The sequence below is a fragment of the Lynx canadensis genome, chromosome A1 (assembly GCF_007474595.2).
Source record: "Lynx canadensis isolate LIC74 chromosome A1, mLynCan4.pri.v2, whole genome shotgun sequence".
Lineage (NCBI taxonomy): Eukaryota > Metazoa > Chordata > Mammalia > Carnivora > Felidae > Lynx > Lynx canadensis.
In genome coordinates, this window is record NC_044303.2 from 132,400,824 (window position 1) to 132,427,052 (window position 26,229).

Here is a 26,229-nt window from a genome sequence, read left to right on the forward strand (position 1 = left end):
GAAGGTTAAATCATTTATACCTGTACCAGTAATGTATGAAGTGGCTGGTTTCTCCTTATGCTAAGTATCACATATGTGTATGTTGTAATATATCATAGGTAACAGATATAGATACATTAATCTTTGCCAGTTTCTACTTTGTATTATTTTGTATTTCTTTGTTTACTGATGAAGTTGAACTTTTAAAAATGTGTTAACTGGCCATTTATATTTCATCATTCTTGTGGTGGTGGTTATTAAGTGTATAAGGCTTTTTTTTTTTATTAAGTGTATAGTCTAATATGATTATATATTTCTTACTGCTTTGCAAAAGCTCTTTAATATTAAGGAATTTGGGGCGCCTAGGTGGCTCAGTCAGCAGACCGTCCAACAATGGCTCAGGTAATGATCTTGTAGTTCGTGGGTTCGAGCCCCGCGTCGGGCTCTGTGCTAACAGCTCAGAGCCTGGAGTCTGCTTCAGATTCTGTGTCTCCCTCTCTCTCTGCCCCTCCCCCCACTCATGCTCACTCGCTCTCTCTCAAAAATCAACATTAAAAAAATTAAAAATATTAAGGATATTATTTTTTGTTTTAAATATTTTTACTAGTTTGTCATTACCTAACAATTTGTTTGTGAGGGGTTTGCTTTGTTTTGTTTTGGCTTTGTTTTTAACATGGAGTTTTAAATGTGTATTTATAAATCTGCCAATCTTGCTCTTCATGTTTTTGGCCCAGCATCATTCTTTAAATTTTTATAATCCCAGGATTATATAAATACCTAGTTATATCTTTCTCTAGTATTTTTGTGGTTTTATTTTCATTTTTAATTTACATCTTTAATCTACCTGGAAATTATTATTTGGTGTATTATATTAGGTTACTCATAACTTTTTTTTTTTTGTATATTACTAACTTCCACAAGTGAATAATCCTTTGTTTTTCCCCACTGATATTACACATGTCCTTTATCATATACTAAGGGCTTAGAAATATTTTTGGGTCAGTTTCATCATTTTACAAGGATTTTTCTGTCTATTCCTGTATCAGTACCTCACTGCTAAATTATTACAGCCATATAATACTATTTAATATCTGGTAAGCAAGTTGGATCTGTATTGTTCAACACATATTTTTACTTTAAAAGTTTAAGCAACTGGATAATGTGCTCCATTTGTATTTTCTTTGAGTAAACCACACCTGGAAAAATCTTAGACAATTGAACATGGAATCAATAAAAAGGCCCCATTATTTAACAGGTGGCCACTACCTGAATTGAGACCCTAGTGCCAAGAAGGAAATAATCAGTCTTTAGACAGACTCCCTACCTTCAAAGTAATGGAAAAGATTGCATGTGGAAAATAAGTAGCATGAGGAATAAAAAAGAACAAAATTTAGGATATTTGATTGCCAATTTATGGTATAGGTTATTAAATGTTTTTATGAGAGGTTTGATCAGAATTTTTTTCCATTTCCCTGGTACTAAAAAAAAAAAAAACACAAAGAATTAACAAAATCATACAGTAGATAACATCTCACTTTTATTTTACATGATGGTAATCCCCAGGACATCTAGGACTGCAGTATATAAATACAAGCCACAAAATATTCTTCCAGAGACATTCATTAATAATCTTTCTACTACCTACCATTTTGAATTATTAACATCCCTTATCCTCTCTGGTATTAATGCAGATAATCAAGTTAAATGTAACAATAATGTTCTGTTCTTTGTGTGCAGATAATTCAATCAGCCACAATATATAAAATGTTGGGCTCGAGCTGTTTTTTTAGTAGAAATAAAAGTTGTAAGAAGAAGCTAACTTTTACTAACATTTACAAAATATTAATCTTTTTTAACCTATAAGCTAAATGTTATTAAATTATATGGGAAGAATCTGAAGCAGAGAAAGGTTAAGTAACTTGGGTCAAGATCTCAGAGCTAGAAAATGGTAGATCTCAGAAATAGCTAATCATGCTTGGCTCAGTAGTTGCCTTTTTTTGTGTGATTTTATACTGCAACAGTTTCTCGAGCTAGCCTACATATTTTTCACATTTGCTTATAAAGCAGTGTCATTGTTTATTGCTGTAGTAATAAGGCCAAACAAGTGACTTCAGCACTTTATTATAAATTTTTGGTCAAAAATTGTCCAGCTCCCTTTAAATCACAGCAGATATTAAGTCCATGTCCCTAATATTATAATCCCTTTAATTTGAAAAATTAAAATGCAGACAGTTGTTTAAAAGTTTAACTTGAATAAGAAGTTTTTGCACATTTACCCAGAATTTTCCATGGGAATATACAGGAGAGTGGTTATGAATATGGGATTTGGAATCAGACCTGATTTGAATTTATTAGCTGTGTGATTTCAGACAAATTGTATAACCTGTCTCATCCTGTTGCTTAAACTGTAGTCTGAGGATAGTGAATAGTACCTTTCTGATAGGTTAGTTTGTAGATTACATGAAATACTTTTTTTAAAGGATTTAACAGGGTGTCAGTGCTCAGTTAAGGTTTTGTTGTTCTCATTTTTGATGTTCTCATTGATATTTTTGAAAACTAATTTCTCTGTATTTGTCAGTAGATCTACCAAGATGATGATTAGAATTTATACCATTTCTATAATGTTTGACAAGTTTTTTTGTTTGTTTGTTTTTTTACCTTTTCTTTTTTTTTTAAATTTTTTTTTTCAACGTTTTTTATTTATTTTTGGGACAGAGAGAGACAGAGCATGAACGGGGGAGGGGCAGAGAGAGAGGGAGACACAGAATCGGAAACAGGCTCCAGGCTCCGAGCCATCAGCCCAGAGCCTGACGCGGGGCTTGAACTCCCGGACCGCGAGATCGTGACCTGGCTGAAGTCGGATGCTTAACCGACTGCGCCACCCAGGCGCCCCTACCTTTTCTTAATTAACCCATAATAAGTTGCAATGGTTAACTTCAGTTTCTATCATGATTCTTTCTAGGATAAAATAAATTTGAGATTTGATATTTTTATGGTAGACAGTAATGCCTCATTAATGAAATATTGTTGTTTTTTTTTCCTTGAGACTGGTGCTAAAAATGGCAGAAGGGATATCAACTATAAATAAAATTTTAATATAAACTTTAGAGAGCACAAAATTATAAACTCAGTGTAAGGTAAATGTTTTTCTTCTGTTTCTCTCTCTTAGCCAAGTTCTAAGATAGTGATAAAATGAAGCAAGAGGAAATATGATTATAGACCCGGTTGCCTAATTGGTATTCATTTTATAAAGGACTATAAATAATGCTGCAGAAGACCAATGAGGTTCTTTATAAATAGGACCTTGTCAGAATTGCTGACCCTGGAAAGGCAGTTATTTTCATTCTAAGCCCTCTGTCCAGTTCCTGAAGTCACCTCTTTTTCTCCCTTTTCCTTCTGAATAAAGAAAGCTCTGCTGTATTTACTCTGCTTTCATACAGTTTGACCTGAAATAAGTTTCTATCACATTAGGTAAGCTTGCTTTGTTCGTGGATTTGTTGAGAGAGACGGGCAGATAGCCATGTACCCCAGCTGCTTACCAGGCCTTTTGGACTGGGAACCCCATCTTCCCAAGTTGTTTTGTTAGTTCACCAGGCACAGATTAAATGTTATTGGCTGAGCAGTTGGTTAAACCCCAGGGCAGGTGTAAGAATGCATATTACAGATTTATTCTGGAAAGCCTCTTAAATCTTTCCACCTGTGCCCTACTGAGAGTGTGAAGCATATTAGATAGGCAAGAAAGCTGAGAAACTATTCCCATGTTGCTGAAGATATTTTGAAAATTACATCTTTTCACTTTTGCTCCAACAATACTCAATATTTATTCAAGACACTCTATAATATGAGGATTATTTTTTTCTTTTTAACTGAGGAAAACAAAAAGTTTTTTTAAGAGGTAGCTTTTCAAAACCCCAAAGCAAAGGAGAAATATTAACATTTATTCAAAATTTAGAAGAAAGGAAGTTTTCCCATGTTAATGATGAACAGTAAAAGAAATTCCACTAGTTTTTATCTTTGTTTTCTTTTCCATAGGCCAGTGGCTTGCTTGGTTTACCTAATGTTCTATTTTCCTATAGTGATTTTCATTTGTTTCAAATATTTCAATGTTTTTCTTTTATTGTTTTGTTACTATTGTCCTGCTGTCAATTTTTAAATTTCTTCTAAGTTTTGGCCATTTCTGTCTGCATGTTTCTCTGCTTCCTTTAAGTCACTGTTTCTGTTTCCCATTTTGACTCTTCTTTTATCCTTTTTCTCCTTGATTTCATTCCCTTATTTAGCCTCTTCTGTTTCTCAGTCATCTCTGTCCTGTGCTGACCTGCTCTGCTGGACATGAAGAATCCCAGTGACCTCATTTTCCTGGACTTTTTAAAATATACTTTGATCTCTGGCCTCATTCATGTTTTGTCTGTCTGTCTGTCTCGTCATATGAATTACTGTCACTTCTACTATCTAATTCGTGTTGAAAAAGATCCACACTGTTTTCATATATAGTGATACTTTAATGCTTTAATATCTTAATTCCTTAAGAAGCTTTGAACATTTGTAAAAAGAGAACCCTAAGTTACCTGTAATTATTGATAGAGAAAAGTTCTAAAATTAAAAGTTTATACGACATTTACCTAAATATTACATTTTGATAGGTAAAATATTATCAAAATGAAAGAATCCTCCATTTAATGTTTGAAAATATATTCTAGATCTCATATGAAAATGTCAAAATGTTCAAACAAAATTGTCACTTACATTTTAAGCAGTATCAAAAGTTAGCAGAGAATCATAGAAAAAAATAGTTGTAATATTGGGGTTGATAATGTCATCTCTATATAGCTACTTTTGATTAATTCATTTGAAATAAATCTAAAAGTTATGATTTTCATATTAGATATACTTTCTTTAAACTTTAATAAGTATCAAATGTTTAACATAGTTACCCAGATTCTACAGAAATTATTTTGATTTTTATTTTCATTAGCAGCAAAAGACCCTTAAAAGTATCTGTCATATTTAGGTTTCAAAGTTTTTAGGCTATGAACTGGGAAGCAGGCTTCAGTTTGATAAATAAATTCAATAGCTTCTCTTTAGTTACTTAATTGTAAAATGGAATGGAGGAAACCAAGTTATCTGCAGATATAGAAAATCCAAAGTTATCTGTCTAAAGTTCTAAGACTTCAAGTATTGTGGCCAGAAACAAAATAAATACACAAAGATCAGTATCAGTTCATCAGCTGCTGTGAAATTATCACTTAGAAAACATTTTTTTTAATTGAGAAAACTCAACCTGTTATACACATAAAGAGATAGGTATACCATGTTTCTAGAATGCTTAATTTTTAACAAAAAACAAATTATCTCAAGATTATTTTATAAACCTAATATAATACAAATAAAATACCAGTTGAAGGAGGGGAGAAGAGATGCAAGCAAAAATAACCCAGAAATTTTTTAATAAAAAGAGTAGGAAAGCACAACTTCTCACTCCTTAGGTGTGGGCTATGCATACTGAATTCCCTCCAAAGAGTACCACATGGAAAGCAAGGGGGGAAGGTAACTTTAGAGTGGAAAACACTGGTAAGCACTCAGTGAGGTGATCAAGGTCAACATCAACATCATAAGTCACATTGATAGCATTTGCCCTTGATATGAGGTAATGAAAATTCCACTTTACATTGTGGTCTTTCTCCCAATAGCCTGTAAGCCCACTCTTACCCTGAGAAAAACATCAGATAAATCCCTTTAGTGTAGGCATCGTACAAAATACCCAACCAGTACTCCTCTAAACTGTCAAAGTGATCAAAACAAGGAAATTCTGAGAAATTGCCATAGCCAAGAATAGCCTATGGAAACATGACAACCCAAATGTAATGTGATATCCTGAATGGGATCCTGCAACAAAAAAAAAGGACATTAGGTAAAAGCTAAGTGTATTAGTCTCCTAGAGCTACCATAACAAAATACCACAGACTATGTTACTTAAACAACAGAAATTTATTTTCTCACAGTTTTGGAGGCTAGAAGTCTAAGATGAAAGTGTCAGCAGGGTTGATTTCTAGTGAGACTTCTTTCCTTGGCTTGCAGATGGCCCACCTTTATGACCTCATTTGATATTTTTTAATTGAGGTATAATTAGCATATGAGTTTCAGATATACTACATAATTATTCAATATTTGTATGTGTTGCAAAATGACATTTTATGTTAATCATATCTGTAAAGACAATATCTACAAATATAGTCATATTGGGAATTGGGTCTTCAACTTACGAATTCTGGGGAAACACTTTAGTCCATAACACTAAGGAAATATAAATAAGCTATGGACTTATAATAATAAGTTATCAATATTGGTTCATTAAGTGTTACAAATGTACAATACTAACATGAGATGGTAATAATAGGAAAAATTGGTTTGGGGGTATGAGAGAACTTTCTGTACTAACTGCTCAATTTTTCTGTAAGTCTAAACCTCTTGAAAAAATAGAGTCTATTTAAAAAAAATACTCTTTTTTAAAGAATAAGAAAGTAATAATCTTTCCCTGTCAGATGCCAAAATTATAATAATTAAACCAGTGGGTTGGGATACTGTACAAGGTGAATTATTCTAGAAATGAAGTTGGAACAACTAGGTAGCCACATGGAAAAAATAATTAAAGTAATTGGAACTTTATCTGACCCAGTATACTAAAAAAAAAATCCTAAATTGATACAAGAATAACAAATGAAAAGAGAAATATAAAGGTGCTATTAGAAAATATAGTGGATTTTTACATGGTATTAATGTGAAGAAAGACTTAAGCATAACTTTAAAGAGGAGACTGCTCATAATGACTGTATAAAAAAATTGTAAATTTCTATATGGAAGGGAGGACAGAGGGATGGATGGAAGAGGAAAGGAGATAGGTAGGTAAACCTAGACCAAAAAAAAAAAAAAACAAAATTAGAGGATAAATGACAAACTAGAAAAGTTGTTTGCAATTTATGTGATGAATATGGATTTATCTTCTTAACATAGTAAAAATTCTCACAAATCCATAAGGAAAAGATGAATATGCCACTTTTTTTCCATGAGCAAAGGATGCACACACATATCACAAAAGAAGAAATTCAAAAAGCCAAAAAATGGGGGGAGGGGATAAAAACAAAGGTATTAGAGCAAAATGAGGCACTCTGCCAATGAGATTGTAAACTGATAAATCCTCTGTGGAGGGAAGTTAGACCATTCATATGAAATACCTTAAATATGTACAAATCTTTGTCCCAAGAATTCTACTTCTAGGAATATATCCTAAGCATTAGTAAAGATTATTACAAATGATAGTAATATCTTAAACAAAAATGGGAAATTTATCCATCATGGAAAGCTTAAGGAGTAGAGCTAGGGTGTGACTAGATCACAGAATTCAACCAGTGTCAGGAATCTCTCTCTCTCTCTCTCTCTCTCTCTCTCTCTTTATCTCTCTCTCCCGCTCCCTCTGTTTTCTGTCTCCTGGTTCCATTTTCCTCTCACTTGGCCTCATCCAAGACTTCCCCTAGGGGTTGGCAAAGATGGCCTTCAGAAGTTCTAGGTTTACGTTATGTAGTCAACCCAGTAGTTCTAGAAAAAGTTCTTGAACCAGTTGTGTTTAGCCTTTTCAAATTCAAATGCCCATGCCCTAAATATAATTACTGGTTATTCTGGACAGGCCTATTCCATGCATCTCCTCCCTGGGACAAGCACAAGGGGGTGTCATCCCACTCCAAGTACATGGACTCATAGGGGGGAAGGGTCATTTCTGAAAGAAAAAGAAGAATTATGCTACCAAAAGAAAGAAGGTTGAACCTGCCTCTCCTTCCCAAAATTACTACAAATAAGAAAATCCAAATATTTCTTATTCACATAGATATTATTCACAGCATTCTGTTCATAAAGGTGAAAATATGAACAAGCCTAAGAATCCTACAATACAGGGTTGATTGTAAATTATCTATAGGATCAAATACTAGAAAATGAATAAAATTACATAGAAGTGTAATTATCCATGTAAAAAAAAAGATGATCATGGTATAGTTGGGTATAAAAAGTATAAAATATATGCATTATGATCCCTTCAAATATATATACATATACACACATATATATAATACATACATCCATATATATATGTATAGAGATGCATTAAAAAAGTACAGGAAGTGATGTACCTATATGTTTACACTAGTTACTGCTGAGCTATGGAATTACAGATGATTTTTGTTTGTCTTTTCTTTTTGCTTCTCAGGATTATGTTACTTTGCACAAAGGAAAAACACATAAAAATAGTCAATACATGCTAATCATGCCACGAAAGTTATAAAAGTAAAATTTCTATAATTCTTTGATTCTTTTTTTTAACATTTTTTTTCAACGTTTATTTATTTTTGGGACAGAGAGAGACAGAGCATGAACGGGGGAGGGGCAGAGAGAGAGGGAGACACAGAATCGGAAACAGGCTCCAGGCTCCGAGCCATCAGCCCAGAGCCTGACGCGGGGCTCGAACTCACGGACCGCGAGATCGTGACCTGGCTGAAGTCGGACGCTTAACCGACTGCGCCACCCAGGCGCCCATTCTTTGATTCTTTAAACAGTTTCTACCCGTCGAATGGCATGTAGTCTAGGACAGACAGGATATATTTTTAAATATATATAAGCCAGGGCACCTGGGTGGCTCAGTCGATTAAGTGTTCTGACTTCGGCTCACGTCATGATCTTGCTGTTCGTGAGCTCAAGCCCTGTGCTGACAGCTCGGAGCCTGGAGCCTGCTTCGGATTCTGTGTCTCCCTCTCTCTCTGCCCCTCCCCTACTCATGCTCTGTCCTTTTCTCTCTCAAAAATAAATAAACATTAAAAAAAAAAATTTAAATATATATAGGCCTCCAAAGTTAGGCAAGATCAAATAAGTAAGTTCTTGTGTATGATGATATAAATGAAAACACTTTGAAAAAGTCTATGAAGCATAACAGAGTGTTATAAAAATGATAACTTTATACAAGCACACTTTGTATGTAATACATACATACAAAATACAAAATAAATTGACATGAAAGTAAGTGTTGGACTTACTGGAGGAATGATGTTTGAATCTCATTCTAATTATGTGAGGTAATTAGGGTGCATATTACCATCTCCTCTTCACAGATGAAGAAATAGGCCTGAAAAGCAATGTGACTGTCCTCCAGTAACATTTAGCGACTGAATTATAACTCAAACCCAGGTCTTCCAACTGCAGTCCACAAAAGTTTCCACAGAAAGTGTCAGATAAATTCAAAAGTAAGAGCCAGCCCTGAATGAAACCCAGGGCAATCAGAGAAGAATTTTAGGAGAAAATGGGAATTACACTGGGCTTTGAAAGGACAAGGGACACAGACCAATGGGAAGGGGGTGGTGGGGCATTCCAGAGAAGTGACATGGACAAAGAAAGCATGCTGCAGGCCATCTATGATACAGAACAGGGTGTGGTCCTTTCAGAGAATCAAATGTGGGCAAAACTTGAAAATTGTTTTGTCTTGCTGAAATTTTTCTTTAAAAACAAAAAGGACTGTTTTTGCTTTTCAAATGCAAATCTCCTTTCCAGCTCTCCCCTCAAAAAAAAAAAAAAAAGAAAACTTCAACCATATCAATTAAGTTCCCTATCTATAGTCCCGTAGAATGATAAACTTAAATAATAACCAGGAGTTATTTAGTTGGATTTCTTAAGAATTCTAATTTAACAGAGAAATAAGAACCTGTCAACACAGTACAGAAAAGACAAATTACGTGGATGACAACGTTTCGCAAAGAATGGCAAGGCCTTTCAACCCAAGTGGAGGGAGGCTGAGGACAATATATGCATTTTCCCCCACCTCATACCTCAAAGACAAAGGGTACAAAAGACAAATGTAATCATTAGATAATTTAAGTGGCCATTTGAGAAAGTGTTGGATTTTCATAGCACAGAGTTAGTAGTGGTGGAAATATTTTGTTTTAGATTTTTGAATATTAGCCTTTTCTCTGGTATTAATGGAGTTTGAAAGGAGAGTTACTAACCTAGAAAACTCAAGCGTTTAAAACCTAATAGCTAAGTAATTTGGAATTATGTGTTAATACTATCCAGGAGAATGGTGAACAAAACCAGAATTCTAGCCAAAGGTTTTAGAAGTGACTGGTTTCTCAGAAACATTTATTTATTCATCAGAAATTTATTGAAGGTGTTTTTCTTGCCAAGTATTGGTGACTGGTGCTAGTACAAAGGCCCATAAAACAGAGCCAAGTGCACTCTAGTGAGGGAGCCTAAACTAGAGAGCTGTACAGAAGAGGGCCTAACCCCACAGAAAAAGAGGAGAGGCCAGGAGAGAAATCCGGGGTGACACCTCAGCCAGTATGAGGGAGAGAAGGGTTATCACCATAGAGAGGCAGTAAACAGGCTGGAGACAGGCCCTGTTCAGGAAACTGCAAGCAATTCAGGATGCCTGGGATATAAATGTGATGGGGCGAGTGACAAAGGAACTTGAAGAGGGAAGCAAAAGCCAAATCATAGAGGCCACATAAGAAATTTAGGTTTCGTTGTGCAGACAATGGGGAGCAGTGAAGGATTTAAAACAGGAGAGTTTTCATGGCTAGATTTACATTTTTAAAAAAAAAAAAAAATATATATATATATATATATATATATATATATATATATATATATATGTAACAGAAAAGACCTGGATACCATCATCAAGCACAAGGCATGCCTTAGTAATTAGATGCCTGAGAGGAGACTGCCAGACCTCTACCCTTATAGGGTCAGGCTGTGGGCCCTTGGCTGTACCCCTGTGGGACTTCCACCAGAATGGGGTGGCATCCCCATTGTAGGAAGTATAAGGAGAAACTGAGGCTGAGATAAAATTTACAGTGAATTTTAATTACCCCCCTTTTTTTTAAACAAGTGTTCATCTAAAAGAGAGGTGCCCAAAGAGGCTCCCACATTTTTGGAGCTTCTCTTTTGGAACTGCTTTAAAGGCCAGCCTGGGAGCTACACAAATAATTCTGGTCTCTTTACAATTGCATTTTTAGCATTTTCTTTATTCCAAAATAAGCACTACCCAGTCTGTGCAATGGGGGTGATAACCACATCTTTCTTGCCTACCCCATGTAGTTACTACTATGAAAATAGCAGACAACATGTGAAAGCTTTTCGTAGAGAGCTGTATCAATGGATCGTCTTATAATTGTTGCCTCACACTTTGCAGGCAATTCCAACATATGCATTTGTTCTGGTATCTGTGTGTTCATCTCCCGAACAGACCGTTCACTTCAGGATGGCAGGGCCTGGGTCATATTTGGCTTTGTGTCACCAGTGTCTGACAGTGGGTCTCACACATAAAAAGTCCTCAAATGTTTGTTGAGTGAATAATTGAATCTAGCTTCTTGCCTTATCTTCAAACCATATATAAGAAATGGATAATACACTTGAGATTATTCAGTTAATACGCTCAGAGGCCACTTATGCTTCTTCAAGTATGTGAGTAGCTTGTCAATAGGAACTAGCAATTCATCTCTGAAGGGGCCAGAACAAATGGCTGATGAAATAAATCAGTGTGAAAATGTAAAGGTTCTTAAACTTTAGTGTTATAGTTTAAATTTGGCTGTATTTTAAAATCACCAGGAAAAACTTTTAAATTACCAATGCTGGGGCCCCATCCGAGGACAGTTAAGTCAATACTTCTGTAGGTGGAAGCCTGGCATAGTTTTTAAAGCTACTGAAGTGATTCTAATGTGCATCTGTGTTTGATGTAGTGCTCTAGAGAGACATTGCTTTAAAAAAAAAAAAAATCTATCTAGGGGTGCCTGGGTGGCTCAGTTGGTTGAACATCTGACTGTGGCTCAGGTCATGATCTTGCATTTGGTGAGTTTGAGCCCTGATTCAGGCTTTCCACTATCAGCGAGAGCCCTGCTTTGGATCCTCTGTCCTCTCTCTCTGCCCCTCCCCCGTGTGTGTGTGTGCACGCACACATTCTCTCTCTCTCCCCCCCTCTCCCCCCCCACACACAAACAAACTTTAAAAAAAAAATCTAATGGGCTAAATGCGTGATGGATAGTAAGGAGGGGACTTGTTGGGATAAGCACTGGCTGTTATATGTAAGTGATGAATCACTAAATTCTACTCCTAAAACCATTATTATACTATATATTAACTAACTTGGATTTAAATAAAATTTTTAAAAAGCTAAAAAAAATACAAAGAATCTAGGGGCGCCTGCCTGGCTCAGTTGGTGGGGTATGTGACTCTTGATCTCCGGGTCATGATTTTAAGCCCCATACTGGATGTAGAGTTTACTTAATAAAAAATAAAAAATAAAAAATAAACTATCTAGTTTTACATTAGGGACCAAAGTCAATGGAAAAGAACATAAGGCATGCTCCCACTGCAGTCTATGAGCAGGAACAAATAAAACTAGCTGTCACTGGTAGGAGCACAGTGGAAAAGCAGCAATCAGTATGTGCTAAACTATGAGAGGTCATGAAAAGGTGGGCTTGTGCTGAGCCTGAGACTTTCTGCAGAGGCTGTTAGACATTTTAGAAGTTTGTCACAGAAATAAAAGACATTCCCTGCCCACAAAAGGAGGTCAAGTGTTAGTTTAGCAAACCAGCTAGTACCAGCCAGCAGGCCTGGCCAGTACAAAGGATCTGAAGGCTTTGCTTTACAACACAAATCACCATTCTCAGCACAGGGAATACAGCTGTGAACAAGACTCATACTGTCTCAAATAACTGACAGTCTGTTCACAATTAAGTCAACAGCCAATTACAAAAGAGTAATTGATGAAAGAAATGAAATGAGGTTGGTGAGATAGGAAGATGCAGTTGTTACAGAGTTTTAAGGGTCCAGCCGAGTTGTTCAGTCTAACACAATAGCCAATAATTCCTGGTCAAAGAAATGGTATGAAAGAAATGTATAAGAAAGATTATTTTATGGGGCACTGGGGTGGCTCAGGGGGTTGGGCATCCAACTTCAGCTCAGGTCATGATCTCACATTCGTGAGTTCAAGCCCCGCGTTGGGCTCTATGCTGACAGCTAAGAGCTTGGATCCTGCTTTGAATTCTGTGTCTCCCTCTCTTTCTGCCCCTCCCCTGCTCATGCACTCACACTCTCTCTCTCTCTCACTCTCTCTCTCTCTCTCTCTCTCTGTCTCAAAGATAAATAAACATTTAAAAAAAGAGAGAGAAAGAAAGAAAGATTATTTTAGGGGCAACAGGCTGGCTCAGTTTGTAGAACATGTGACTCTTGATGTTGGGGTCACGAGTTCAAGTCCCACGTTGGGTGTGGAGCCTACTTAATTTTAAAACAACATTTTTTTTTTTTAAGAAAGACTATTTTAGAACTTTTGGAGGTTGAAAGAGACATAGTACAGATGTAGAACAGTTAGAACACCTACAAAAGTCTAAGAGTCGAGTGGAAATGGGAAACGAGTGGTTTATAAAATTTCCAGTGAAAAAGATAACAGCTTACATTACATAAGCATAAATAACCTAATTGCATTTTTGTCAGAAACAAATTAGTACTGGAATTCTATATTGTACTTACTGTATGTTTGAGACTAAGTACCTCTCTTGTGTTCTCCATTAATATTAATTGCTGTCATAAATCTTCATGTGTTTCACAACTGTGGGAGAACTTCTAAAACTGGATGTCAAATTAGTGAGATTATTAAAGGTCCAGGTCTTTTTCAAACAATCGGTTGTTCGCTTTTGTTTATAATTTCATACAATCCCATATGAAAAAAAATTACTCTGTCAAACAACCTCTATGAAAATGGTAAGCCTCTATATTTCTATAACACACTAAAGTCAATGTTTTTTTTTTAAGTTTGTTTATTTATTTTGAGAGACAGACAGCATAAGCAGGGGAGGGGCAGAGAGAGAGCAGAAAAGAGAATCTCAAGCAGGCTCCGTGATCTCAGCAAAGAGCCCGACATGGGGCTTAATCTCATAAACCATTAGATTATGACCTGAGCCAAAATCAAGAGTCAGACGCTTAATCACCTGAGCCACCCAGGCACCCCAAGTCAGTGTTCTTATTTGAGAATCTGAGCTTATGTAAATCTTTTTATTAATCAGAACTAAATTTTGTGTCTTTGCCTTCAAGTGAACAAGTTTTAAAATGTTCATATGTAAATGATCAGCATGCAATTAATTCCAAAAAATTCACTGCTCTTGTTTGGTCAGTTCCATAACCAGCCGCAGAGTAAATAGTACTGAGTTATTGGGACATACAAAATTGTAAATGACCAGACCCTTATGTACTTGAGTTAAGTCTGTATTATAAGTCTGCATGTGTATTCTCACAGGAGACTGTAAAATGTGGGCATGCTTTCAATTCCTGCAGTCTGTGATTTATGGAGGCACATAGGTCAGGAGTTTATTATGCTGAAAATCATAATAACTGTTTTGTTTTGCTTTTTAAAATGAAGTGACCAAAGCATGTTGAAAGATAAATGGGTGAACCATTTTGATTATGCTTTTATTTCTATTAAAGATTAAATATTATTGCTGAGTAACCAGCCATGCTAAGTATTATGATATTAAAGCTGAAGTAGTTTGTAAGCTGAGAGCCCTTTCTTTCCTCTGGGTTTAGGTTTGTTATTAATCAAAATGTTGGACTTGTTTAGTGCAGTGGTGTATGAAACAAACAGTTGAAAAAGACAGCTACTTTAATTTACGGCTTTCTGTTTTTTTCAAATTTGTAGGAAAATCTGTTCCTCTTTGTGGACTTTGTGCTGTTGTCCACATGTCTAGAGTTCATTTCTTATACCAGAGCCAACTAAATCCAATAGTTGCAAGATACTCTCGTGGGATAGAAAGGAGGAAGGTGCCTATATGGTTTTAATTGACAAGTTCTGGCAAAGCCATTTTTGAAATGTGGACAGTCTCTAATAGAAATGGATATTACAAAAAATCCATCTGTATTTTTGGGCAGAGAGACCAATAATTTTAGAAATAGAAATATATATACACACACACACACACACACATATATATATATTAATAAGTTAACTAAAGACAGTGGTTTTTGTTTTTCACTATCAATATGGGTGTATTGAATGAAATTGTTTTAAAGGGCATGTTTTGAGCTACTTCCTGGTTTGGGCTTAGTTATCTACACAAGAATCACTTGCTAAGCACTTACTGAAATGCAGTGCAGGATCTGGACTCCCCATGATGTATGGTAAAGGACCTTAAAAAGAATATCCTCCCACCTTTCTAAACTTGTTCCTCATCAGTGGAAGTACACTTAAAATTCCTAAAAAAGTATACTTTGGGGAATGCAGCACAAAATGTAAGAAGTATCTAAGAAAAAGGCCACCTCTCACTACCTGAAACAAAAGGTTTAATTTATTACTTAACTAAGGAAGAGCTATGCTTTTAGGCACAGTCTCTGAGCTAAATGGGTTGCAAATCTTATATAGAGTTTTGGGGTCAGGGATTATTTAGTGGTTGACATCAGCCTCAGAAGCCCCATTACTCAGGAGAGACTGTCAGTGATTGGCTGGCTTTCAGAAATGTGTTTACTAGACTGAGTTGACCACTGATTGGCCAACCTTCAAAATCATAAGGCTGTCACTGATTAGTTGGCTTTCAGAGGTGTGTTTACTGAACTGAGTTGTCACTGGTCATTTAGGCCTATGCAAATCATTAATTTATTAAATCCAGTTTGTGTTTCAAACTGGGTCTAGTAGTCCCTTGTTACCATGAATGTAGAATGATGAGCCTTTTTCTACGAGTTGAGATTGTTTATTCTCAGAAGCTAATACTTAAATACTGTAGGAAATTGAAAGGACAGGAAAATCAAACTCTGAGGAATCCATTTAAATAAGCAATGATCCTATGATGCATTTTTTTTTTCGTATCTGTAACATCTGGGATTTTATTAGTTATCTCCAATTGAAAAGTTGTAATCAATACCTATGAATACCCTATTTTCCTCCTCCCACAAAGAATCTACAAATTTATCTTACTAAATTATATGATTATCTATGATAAAATTGGTGCTTTTTCTTTGTTACCTTAATTCAGAGCTCTTTTTTTCCATTTCTTCCATTAAATATATCTGCTCTTTTTTAATGAAGATAGAAACAACTTAAATTGGAAACAGGAAGCATGGGCTTCATTGTCACCACTCTTAAAATTTAACAGCATGGTTTTTCCACTGCAATTGCTATGGTAAGGAGATAACTATACTTTCTGATTTTCTTTTTGTTCTGTTTGGTTGTTGGTTGGGCTTTTGTGTGTGTGTGGATATAGCTGCCATACAGTATCACATTGGTTGGTTTTAGGTGTACGATATAGTGATTCAACTTCTCTATACATTGTGCTATGCTCACCAGAAGTGTAGCTACCATCTGTCACCATGCAGCACTATTACAATACCATTGACTATATTCCCTTTGCTATTCCTTTCATCCTGGTGACTTTTCATTCCATAACTGGAAGCTTATACATCCCATGTCCATACACCCATTTTGCCCATCCTCCCACCCTCCTCCCCTCTGGCAACCATAAGTTTGTTCTCTGCATGTATAGGTCTGATTTTGCTTGTTTATTGATTTGTTTTGTTTTTTAGATTCTACTCCTAAGTGAGATTATGTGGTATTTGTTTTTGTCTGGCTCATTTCAGTTAGCATAATACCCTCTAGGTCCACTCATGACACACAACTTATGACACCTTTTCTAAATATGGGTGTTTACTAAAGCAAGAGAAGTATAAGTCAGCAGTTCTGATGAATGATATGGCATGTTCATGTATTGAAATGAGTTATGAAATTTGATGTAAGTAGCATTATTAATAATGAAGTATAGAAATGTGAATGTGATTTACCTCATTTAGTAAGTTAAAGTATATTCTGCGTCATCTACATAATAATATCACTTGTACTAATTGCATTCCAATAGTTTTTCTCATATAGAAGTGTTGGGAATGGTAGTTAAGACTCAACTTGTCACCCCTGGAGAACAGTAGCTACTGAACCCTCAGTAACTGCAGTATCACTAATCTCGTAACATTTTATTTGCCACAAAATCTTTTCTTCAAAATCTGAATATATCCATGAGAGTTTGTCGCATAAGTAAACTTCACTCAGCATATGTGCTACTTGCAGGGAAAAGGGGTGGGGGATCTGTGCTATTACCTACTGCCCAAATCTCTGCTTATTTAGGGAAAAATAAATTAATGTAATATTTGGGTTTCATCGGAAAGTTACAATGGGTGTATGGGGAGTGTTAATCCTATAGGCAATTTAGCCCTATCAGCTGTGATAAAAGTGCTGAGTATGCCCATTTTTAAATTGCTTTCATAATGAGTAGGAAAAGCCTTAGAAGTTTTGTTTATATGTCAAAACTGAACTTTTCTCTTTCCAAATTCATTCAACTGCCTTGAAATCTGGTCTTTGACTTCCCTATTTATTTCTGACACCTCCTAATGGGGGCAGAGCTAATCACTTACATATTTCCCGGCTGCTAAGGATAGCCAGCTTATGACCACTTACGATTCAAGCACATGTTGATACCTTAAGACCAGTAAGCATTTGATAAAGTGGGAAAGCAGGATGGTTAAATTTGTTGTAATCAACAGTAAGAGGAGGAAATTAGTCCATGGAGCCATGCCAAAGCTTAGTTTCATTTTGCACGAAAAAAAATAATTTTTTTAACCCTGCAACTCCCCAGAAAAAGGATCATAACACCATTTGAACAAGAATTTTCTTAACACATTCCTGACTCTTGACCCCTTCAGCTACTAAAAACAGGATCAGATAGGGCTGGTTTGTTAGGGGTTTTGCTCTGCAACCCTGCCCACTCTGGCTAAGTGAGTGTGCTCTTTAAAGGAAGCTGGCAGAATGTTCTCTTAGTTGAAGGAATACCCTGGGTAGAGCTCTTTTAACCTCTCATCCAGGAAGGACCTTCAAGTGAAGACGGAGGCAAAGAGACTCATTACTAAAAACACAAAGCAGCAGGACCAAACTCCAGTCATGTTTTTCAAATTTAAGTGTGTTCTGAGAAGTTGGTTTCCATGTGGTATAAGCACCAACAAACAATAAACCCATGTTGGTGTTCTGTACCCTTATGGTTCATTCTGCCAAGGACAGTATAGTATAAAATTTCCACTTTCCATTCTCCTGCCAAAATCACTGAACTGTCTCTCTCCCTTTTCAGGATGTCACATGTACTTCAGTTTGAGGATAAAAGCAGAAAAGTGAAAGATGCAAGCATGCAAGATTCAGACACATTTGAAATCTATGATCCTCGGAATCCAGTGAATAAGAGAAGACGAGAAGAAAGCAAAAAGCTGATGAGAGAGAAAAAAGAAAGAAGATAAAATTACAGTGATGATAATTAGGTAGAAATGTGCCTGCAATAAATGGCCTTATAACAGCCGTTGTTCCCAACAACATCACTTAAGGGTGTGAAAAGAAGTATTTTTGAACCTGTTGTCTGGTTTTGAAAAAAAATTATCTTGTTATGTAAATTGTGGGATGATGTAAGCAAATGCTTTTGGTTCATGCTTTTTTTTTCCCTAATTGACTTTTTCTATTGCTAAATCTGAAATAAAATAACTTTCCTGCCAGTTTACATGTTAACCATTTGTAGACTGTGCCAGCCTGTTTATGTCTTTTTGTCCTAAAATATGTGAAGGCCTTGTTTTCAAGACTTTTTATAAGAAGTTTCTTTCAAGAAAGAGTATTTAAGGGAAACCTCCCTGGCATTCTGTTACCACAGTACTGAATTTGGAATAGAATAAAAATTATATACATAAAGATTGATTTTTGTTGTTGTCGTTTTGCATATAAATATCTAAAAATAGCCAAATCAGTAAGACCCAGTAGCTTCATGCCTTAAAGCCTGAGGAATCTCCAAGGGAATATTGTCACCTGCATCTAAGCCAATGCCTGGGTTTTATAGACGTAATCAAGATGCTAATACACTAAGTAAGGTCAGCCAAGCTACTGCACACCCTGGCCCCACAGCAGGCCTCCTGCCCACTCCTCTGCCCTTTCAGCATAGCAACAAGAGCACATGCAGAAGTGACACTCTAGCAACAGAACTATCAAGAATTTAGCTCTTGATGACAACCACTCACACTGGTTATTTACTATATATTATCTATAGTAACTCAGTTTTTCTAGAATCTGAATCCTCAAATAATACCTCAGGCTAACTTTCGGTTACCTAATAAAACCTCACCAGCCACATCTTTCCAGGTAGTGTCTCATCGGCTCTCTTTTCCCAAAAGTAATCCAATAGACTTTCCCTAGAGCACCTGTTCTCAAAATGTAGTCCCAGGCACTACAATGCAGTGGCAATAGCATTACTTGGGAACGTTAGAAATGCAAATTCTTGGGGCACCTGGGTGGCTCAGTCAGTTGCACATTCGACTTCAGCACAGGTCATGATCTACCAGTTCATGAGTTTAAGCCCTGCGTCAGGCTCTGTGCTGACAGTTCAGAGCCTGGAGCCTACTTCGGATTCTGTGTCTCCCTCTCTCTCTGCCCCTTCCCCACTCATGCTCTGTCTCTCTGTCTCTCACAAAAATAAATGAACATTTTTAAAAAATTAAAAAAAAAAAAAAAAGAAATGCAAATTCTTGCCAGACTCCCCACCACCATGACTACACTTCCAGATTACTGAATCTGAAACTTCGAACCCGGAGGGTTTATTATACAGATTGCTGGTTTCACTGCTGATGATTCAATTTTGGGGGCATGGCAGTATCTAGTGAAGTTAAAGATAGGCATATCCAGTTATCCAAAAATTCTAATCTTAGGTCTGTCCCCTAAAGAAATTCTCACATCATTGCTCAAGAAAACCTGTACTAAATATACACAAAAGCATCAACCAAAGAATGGATAACTGAGTTGTTGTATAGCCATACTATGGAATACTTTGTAGTGGTAAAGATCAATAAACAAGAGTTATATGTGTTAGCTTATCTTAAAAATAATGTGAGGGAGGGGCGCCTGGGTGGCTCAGTCAATTAGGCAACGGACTTCAGCTCAGGTCATGATCTCACGGTCCATGGGTTCGAGCCCTGTGTCAGGCTCTCTGCTGACAGCTCAGAGCCTGGAGCCTGCTTCGGATTCTGTGTCTCCCTCTCTTTCTGTCCCTCCACCGCTAGCATTCTGTCTGTCTCTCTCAAAAATAAATAAACATTAAAAAACAATTTTAAATAGGATGTGGATATGACATCTTTATTAAAAAAAATAATAATAAAGTGAGGGGCACCTGGGTGGCGCAGTTGGTTAAATCTGGCTCTTGGTTTCGGCTCAGGTCATGATCTCACAGTTCATGGGATCGGGCACCACATGTGCCGTTAGCTTGGGATTCTCTCTCTACCCCTCCCCTGCTTGTGCTATTTCTCTCTCTCTCTCAAAATAAATAAATATACATTTAAAAATAATAATAATGGGGGAAAAAAGGGAACCATCTATATAAAAATGTAAACAAGCAAAACAGCATTCTACTTTGTTTATGGATGTACACATGTGGCAATGTGTGGCAGAAGTATAAAAACATGTATGAAAATAGTGGTAACCTCTGAGGAGGCACAAGGAATATATAAGGGGCTTCATTTGTAATGTTTCACTTCTTAAGGGAGATTGTGGGTACTCAGGCCTATTATATTATTCCCTCTCTACATTCTAGTATCCCTGAAATATTTCATGTTTTTTCCTTTATGATCCTTTATAGAATCTGAGATGAGAAAACATAAGGGGCTCCCGATACTAACAAGAACACTTTCTTTTTTGCTTCAGAAGTAGGACAATGTTTCAAAGAGGAGGAGAGGGTATGATATGGGAGTTCTGGAGAAATGTCAACCCACTCAAAAGCAGAGTGATCAGACACAAACCCACCAAAATATAAGCCAGTGTTTGGAAGTGTGCCGTCTTCCCCTCACCACAAAGTTATAACATCAGTTGTTTCACGGATATTCATAAAGTTTCTGTTGGTTATTATGAAATGCATTAGCACTGTATTTGTTTCTATCAAAGAATCCTATAGGTTTCTCTCCTGTTTCTCCCTGAATATCTCCATCTTTACCAGTGTACTATATCCCAACAACAGAGGGGACCACAGAGCTCCAGAGCACAAGCTGGAAGAATGACATTTGTAGGTATAAAGAGATAACAAAGTGACAAAATTAAACCCTCAGTTGGTTGAATGCTCCTTATCCTGCTTTAACCACAAGGATCAGAAAGATATGAAATTTCAAAGATTAGATAGAATCCCATCAGAAAATTTCACCATGAGAATAAAATTCACTTTTAACTTAATAATAACAATGTTTTAAAGCTTAAAAACTTAAATAATCTATTAAATATGGTATTTAATGTGCTTATAGTAAAGTCTTTGGAAATGTCACAGGAATGTGTTTGGGCCAAAAAAAAAAAAAAATCGGTTCAAAAGACAAAAAAAATAAAAACATGTAAGAAAATTAGCATTTATGGTTCATTCTAATGTTTTATTTATTTGGGTTTACTTTTATGTGTCTTGCCCTAGAGATATTACCCTGAAACAGTGAAGTCTATTAACAATTCTTGTTCATTGTCTATAACAATCCTGGATTTTCTGAAGAGCAAAAGGTCCTGGCAATTTTTTTCTCACTTTCTGACCAGCCATATTTTTTCACTTTGGTTAAAGCTGTTGGCAAGGTGAAAGTTAAAACTAACCCTAGACCTCTCCTTTGTCAATAGGTAATTGAATTAAATACAGATCCCTCTACAATTTTTAACAGAGTAGTATCAAAACATACATTGTCACATGCCTCAGCTTTCTTTATGCTCTAAAGCCACACAGTCAGTAATACATCTGCCACATTTAAAAATGGGGACACCATAGGACAAGGTCACTAAAACGTGTGAGATGAGTGGTTTGCTGCTGTTGTTTTTAGAACAAGTTCAATAAGCTATGGTGTCCTTATCAAACTGTCACTACCAAGTTTCTTGATAGGATCTGACGTGTGAGGTACATAAACCTGTTCTGTTGTATCAGTGTGGCCTGTATGGGAAAGGTTAGATGAATGCAGAATATTGCCCAAACATGCTGTTTAATCTTAGTGATAACAAGAAAAAAAAAAAAAATAGAAGTGTGAAGTGAGTTACCATTGAGGGTTGTATCAGTATAAGCAATTTGTATTTAGGGGTGTAGAGAAGTTAAGAGGGGTTACATTCTTTAACACTGTCATTCACAAAAAAAAAAAAAAAAAAAAAAAAAAAAGCAAGCAGGTCTGGTTTCTCTATGGCTTTGACTCCATTCCAGTGACTCTACAGTTTATCAGGTGGCACTACTTCTGCTTACTAGAAAGCAGGAAGTCTTCCTGCCACACATATATTTTATCTTCTTTTACCTTTTAATGAAGCGAAGTGAAACAAAGGCCATATTTTAGAGAAATCCTTTTTCATAAGAATTTGATGAAATTTTAATTCCAAGAGAAATAATAAAACACCAAATCTTACTAAGATGGGTATTAGAAGTCCCTTGCTTATAGAAAAAAATACTCATTTATTCCCCAAAATGCCCCTCACCAAAGCCATGCAGGAATACCTTTGTCACAGGTGCTAAAAGTTTCATTAATCCCAATGCAGAGCTACAATCAGCTCCCAAAATAAATGGAAAGAAAAAAAAAAGCGCTGATTTGTGGCATTTGCAGATTTCCATGATGTAAATACCACGGCTGACTTTAAGCCACCAAAGGAAGCCCCAATACACAACTGGTAATTTTTCCCACTCTGTTTCACCAGGAGCTAAAAGCTTATATATTAACTCTTGCATTGGCACTAAAGAACGCACAAAAGCTTTTAAACTTTTTCCAAGATCACAATCTTCATATGTATTTCTATTTTAAGATTACTTCACATAATTTGGTCAAGTTCTAAGTTCTAGTAACATCTGCACTCTATGTTTTTATGATTAGTTTGTATCTTTAGATTCCCTTTCAATGGAGTTTTCCAAAGCCACGTGGCTCACATTTCTTATTCCCTCTGCCTGTCATTTTTGCCTCAGTCACATGTCCAACTCAAGACGCAACCGAATTTCACAGCAAAGAAGTAGCGGGGCAGGAAGGAAAGAAATGGAATTATAGGTCTTTCAATTATTCTCTAATAAGTGATAACATATAAATTCATCTTTTAATTTTTTTTAAGGTATTTTGGATTAGGGATGGAGAATCCTACCTGAAGAGAAAAGAAGACCGGCTTCTAATTAAAATGCTAACAGAAGTCTGGTCTCTCCACATCTGCTGGGAATTATTCCTTTAAGGTTAGATCATGGTATTCATGTTACTTGTTCAGCAAAAACAACTTCTAGAGGGCTTCTTTTTAGCACCACTCAAAAAGAAGGTATTCTTGGTCTTTTTGAAAATTTTTAGTCTCTCATCTTCATGATGCCAAAAAGAGTAACTGTTGCTAATGTACAGATACTTTTTAATAATCAAAATAATTTTGGGGCACCTGGGTGGTTCAGTCGGTTAAGTGCCCGACTTCAGCTCAGGTCATGACCTCATGGTCCGTGGGTTTGAGCCCTGCATTAGGCTCTGTGCTGACAGCTCAGAGCCTGGAGCCTGCTTCAGATTCTCTGTCTCCTCTCTCTCTCTGCCCTCTCCCACTCATGCTCTGTCTCTCTCTCTCTCTGTCTCAAAAATAAATAAACATTAAAAAATTTAAAAAAAAAATTTTTGAGAGGAGGAAACTCTTCACTTCCTCCTATATTTTCTGAATTTAATCTAGTTGGAGCTTCAATATTCAAATGTTTTAAAGACAATATATTTGAAATATGAAGGGTATCATGTGTAGAGAATAAATGACTATTTTAAAGCAGAATATATTTTATGGCTAGTTCTCAACAGTCATGAGTGAACTTAAAATTTGTGAGTTTCCTCTTTCTGATGCGTACAAATTATTTCTTTTATTTGCAATTTCTGAGGAAATATTTTATCGGGGGTAAGAGGAATATGACCATTTTATCTCTGTTCTAAAGTTGTACTGTATTATCAGTGTAAATGAATAGACTAAGAATGGATACTATCTCCCAAGCAACGAAAGAATTCAACAAGTGATTTTTGAATTAATTTAGACAAGTTATACATGATACTATGTGAGGCCCAGATCTGCTTCAGAGTGAAATTTCATAATTTCATTATATGGACTTCATGTCCCATCAATGACATGTCCAAAATTACACTCTCCTCTGCAGTTCCTAGCCTCCTAGCCATGCCTCCACCAGTCCCACTTCACCCATAGTGTTACTATCTCTGCTAAGGGCAATGCCATCTTTCCAGCTGCTCAGGCTAAATATTTGGATTCCTGTCTTTACCTCACTCCCCACATCCATTCTGTTATGACATTCTGTTGATGGTACCTTCAAACTATATCCAGAATTTCACCATTATTTACTACTTCCCACTGCTACCACCAAGGTCAAAGGGACCATCAACTTGCACATGGACTACAAATACTAACTAGTCTCCCTGCTTTACCCTTGTTTCCCTGTAATTTATTATTAACAGAGCAGCCAAGTAAAACTCTCTAAAACAGAAGTCATATAGTTATACTTCTCCCCTCAAAACCCTTCAGTAGTTCCCTCACTTAATTCAGAGTAAAAACTCATATACCCATAAAAGCCTACAAGACTCCAGATAATTGCCACCCCTTCCCCTTAACCTCTGACATCCTCTCTCACTACCCTCACCATTGCTTACTCTGTCCCAGCCACACCAGCCTTCCAGCACTTCATCAAATGAGCTGGGTGTGGGCCACCTCAGGTACTGAATGATCCCTCCACCTGAAACACTCTCCCCAAGATGTCCAAATGGCTATCTCCCTCAGCTCCATCAAGTCTGCTCAAATGGCACTTTCTCAAGAAGGCCTATAGTAACTGCTCTACTTTCAAATTGCAACCCATCTCCTCCCCATATGCTCAATCTTTCCAAATCTCTGTCTCCCATTATATTCAATAATACTATGAACACCTAAGCACTCTGCCTCACTAATATACTTAACCCTTTTTATTTTAATGTTTATTTTTGGAAGAGAGAGTGCACATGCACATGAGCGGCTAGGGGCAGAGAGAGAGGGAGACAGAGGATCCGAAGCAGGCTCTATGCTGATAGCACAGAGCCCACAGAGGGTTCAAATCCCAAACCATGAGACCATGACCTGAGCCAAAGTATGATGCTTAACCAACTGAGCCACCCAGGCACCCCCAATGTATTCAACTCTTACAAACAACCTATGTAGCAGAGGCCCTTATTATCATTTTACAGAAGAGGAAACTGTGCCTTAGAGAGGTTACTCACTGACTTATTATCAGCCATCTCCTATCCTAGAGGGTCCTCCATGAGGACAAGAATTTTTTTCAGTTTACTTTACTATTGTTCTAGTGCCTGGAACCATGCCTAACAAATAGTAGATACTTAATAAATACTTGTTGATGGGGTGCCTCAGTGGTTCAGTTGGTTAGCTGTCCAACTTCAACTCAGTTCATGATCCTGCAGTCAGTGAGTTCAAGCCCCGCATCAGGCTCTGTGCTGACAGCTCAGAGCCTGGAGCCTGCTTCAGATTCTGTGTCTCTCACTCTCTCTCTCTGCCCCTCCCTAATTCGTGCTCTGTCTCTCTCTCAAAAATAAGCAAACATTTAAAAAAGTTTTAATAAAAATAAACAATACTTGTTGAATGAATAAATCAACCAAGTACCTTTTAAAAAGTATACAATATAACATTATTCCACATTTTATAATTTACGATCGCCATCACTTCACAGAGCTAGAACATTTTTACATTAAAAATAAATGAATGATTCAACCTCATCTCAGGGACAGCTCTAACATTTGAATAAATTTAGCTTTAGGAAACCTATTATATTATCTTTTTCTCCTTTTAACACAAGACACTTTATCACAGATGGGCATTGATCCACAGACCAATTTTGGGGAACCACTGGTGTGTAGGGAAACACATTTCTACCCATATCCCTTGAGCACCTGCTCTTTAACTTTTATTTTTTACTTGTTTATTTTAGAGAAAGAGAGAGAGCACACATGAGCAGGGGAGAGCAGCAGAGGAAGAGAGAGAATCTTAAGCAGGCACAGAGCCAGATGCAGGCTCAATCTCACAACCGTGGGATCATGACCTGAGTCAAAATCAAGAGTCAGACACTCAATCGACTGAGCCACCCAGGAGCCCTGAGTACCTGCTCTTCATAGAAAGCAATATTCTAACTCCTGAGACTA

General features: G+C 36.6%; 1 protein-coding gene across 1 annotated transcript in view; it reads left to right on the plus strand.

Moving 5' to 3' along the window:
• Window positions 1-18,769, plus strand: part of LOC115518461 (spliceosome-associated protein CWC27 homolog) — a 195,655-nt gene extending 176,886 nt beyond the window's left edge. The window contains exon 15 of the mRNA XM_030321943.1: window positions 18,162-18,769. Within this exon, the coding sequence (XP_030177803.1) occupies window positions 18,162-18,324 (163 nt within the window). The 3' untranslated portion in view covers window positions 18,325-18,769. The remainder of the gene's footprint in view (window positions 1-18,161) is intronic.
• The last annotated feature ends 7,460 nt before the right edge of the window (window positions 18,770-26,229 follow it).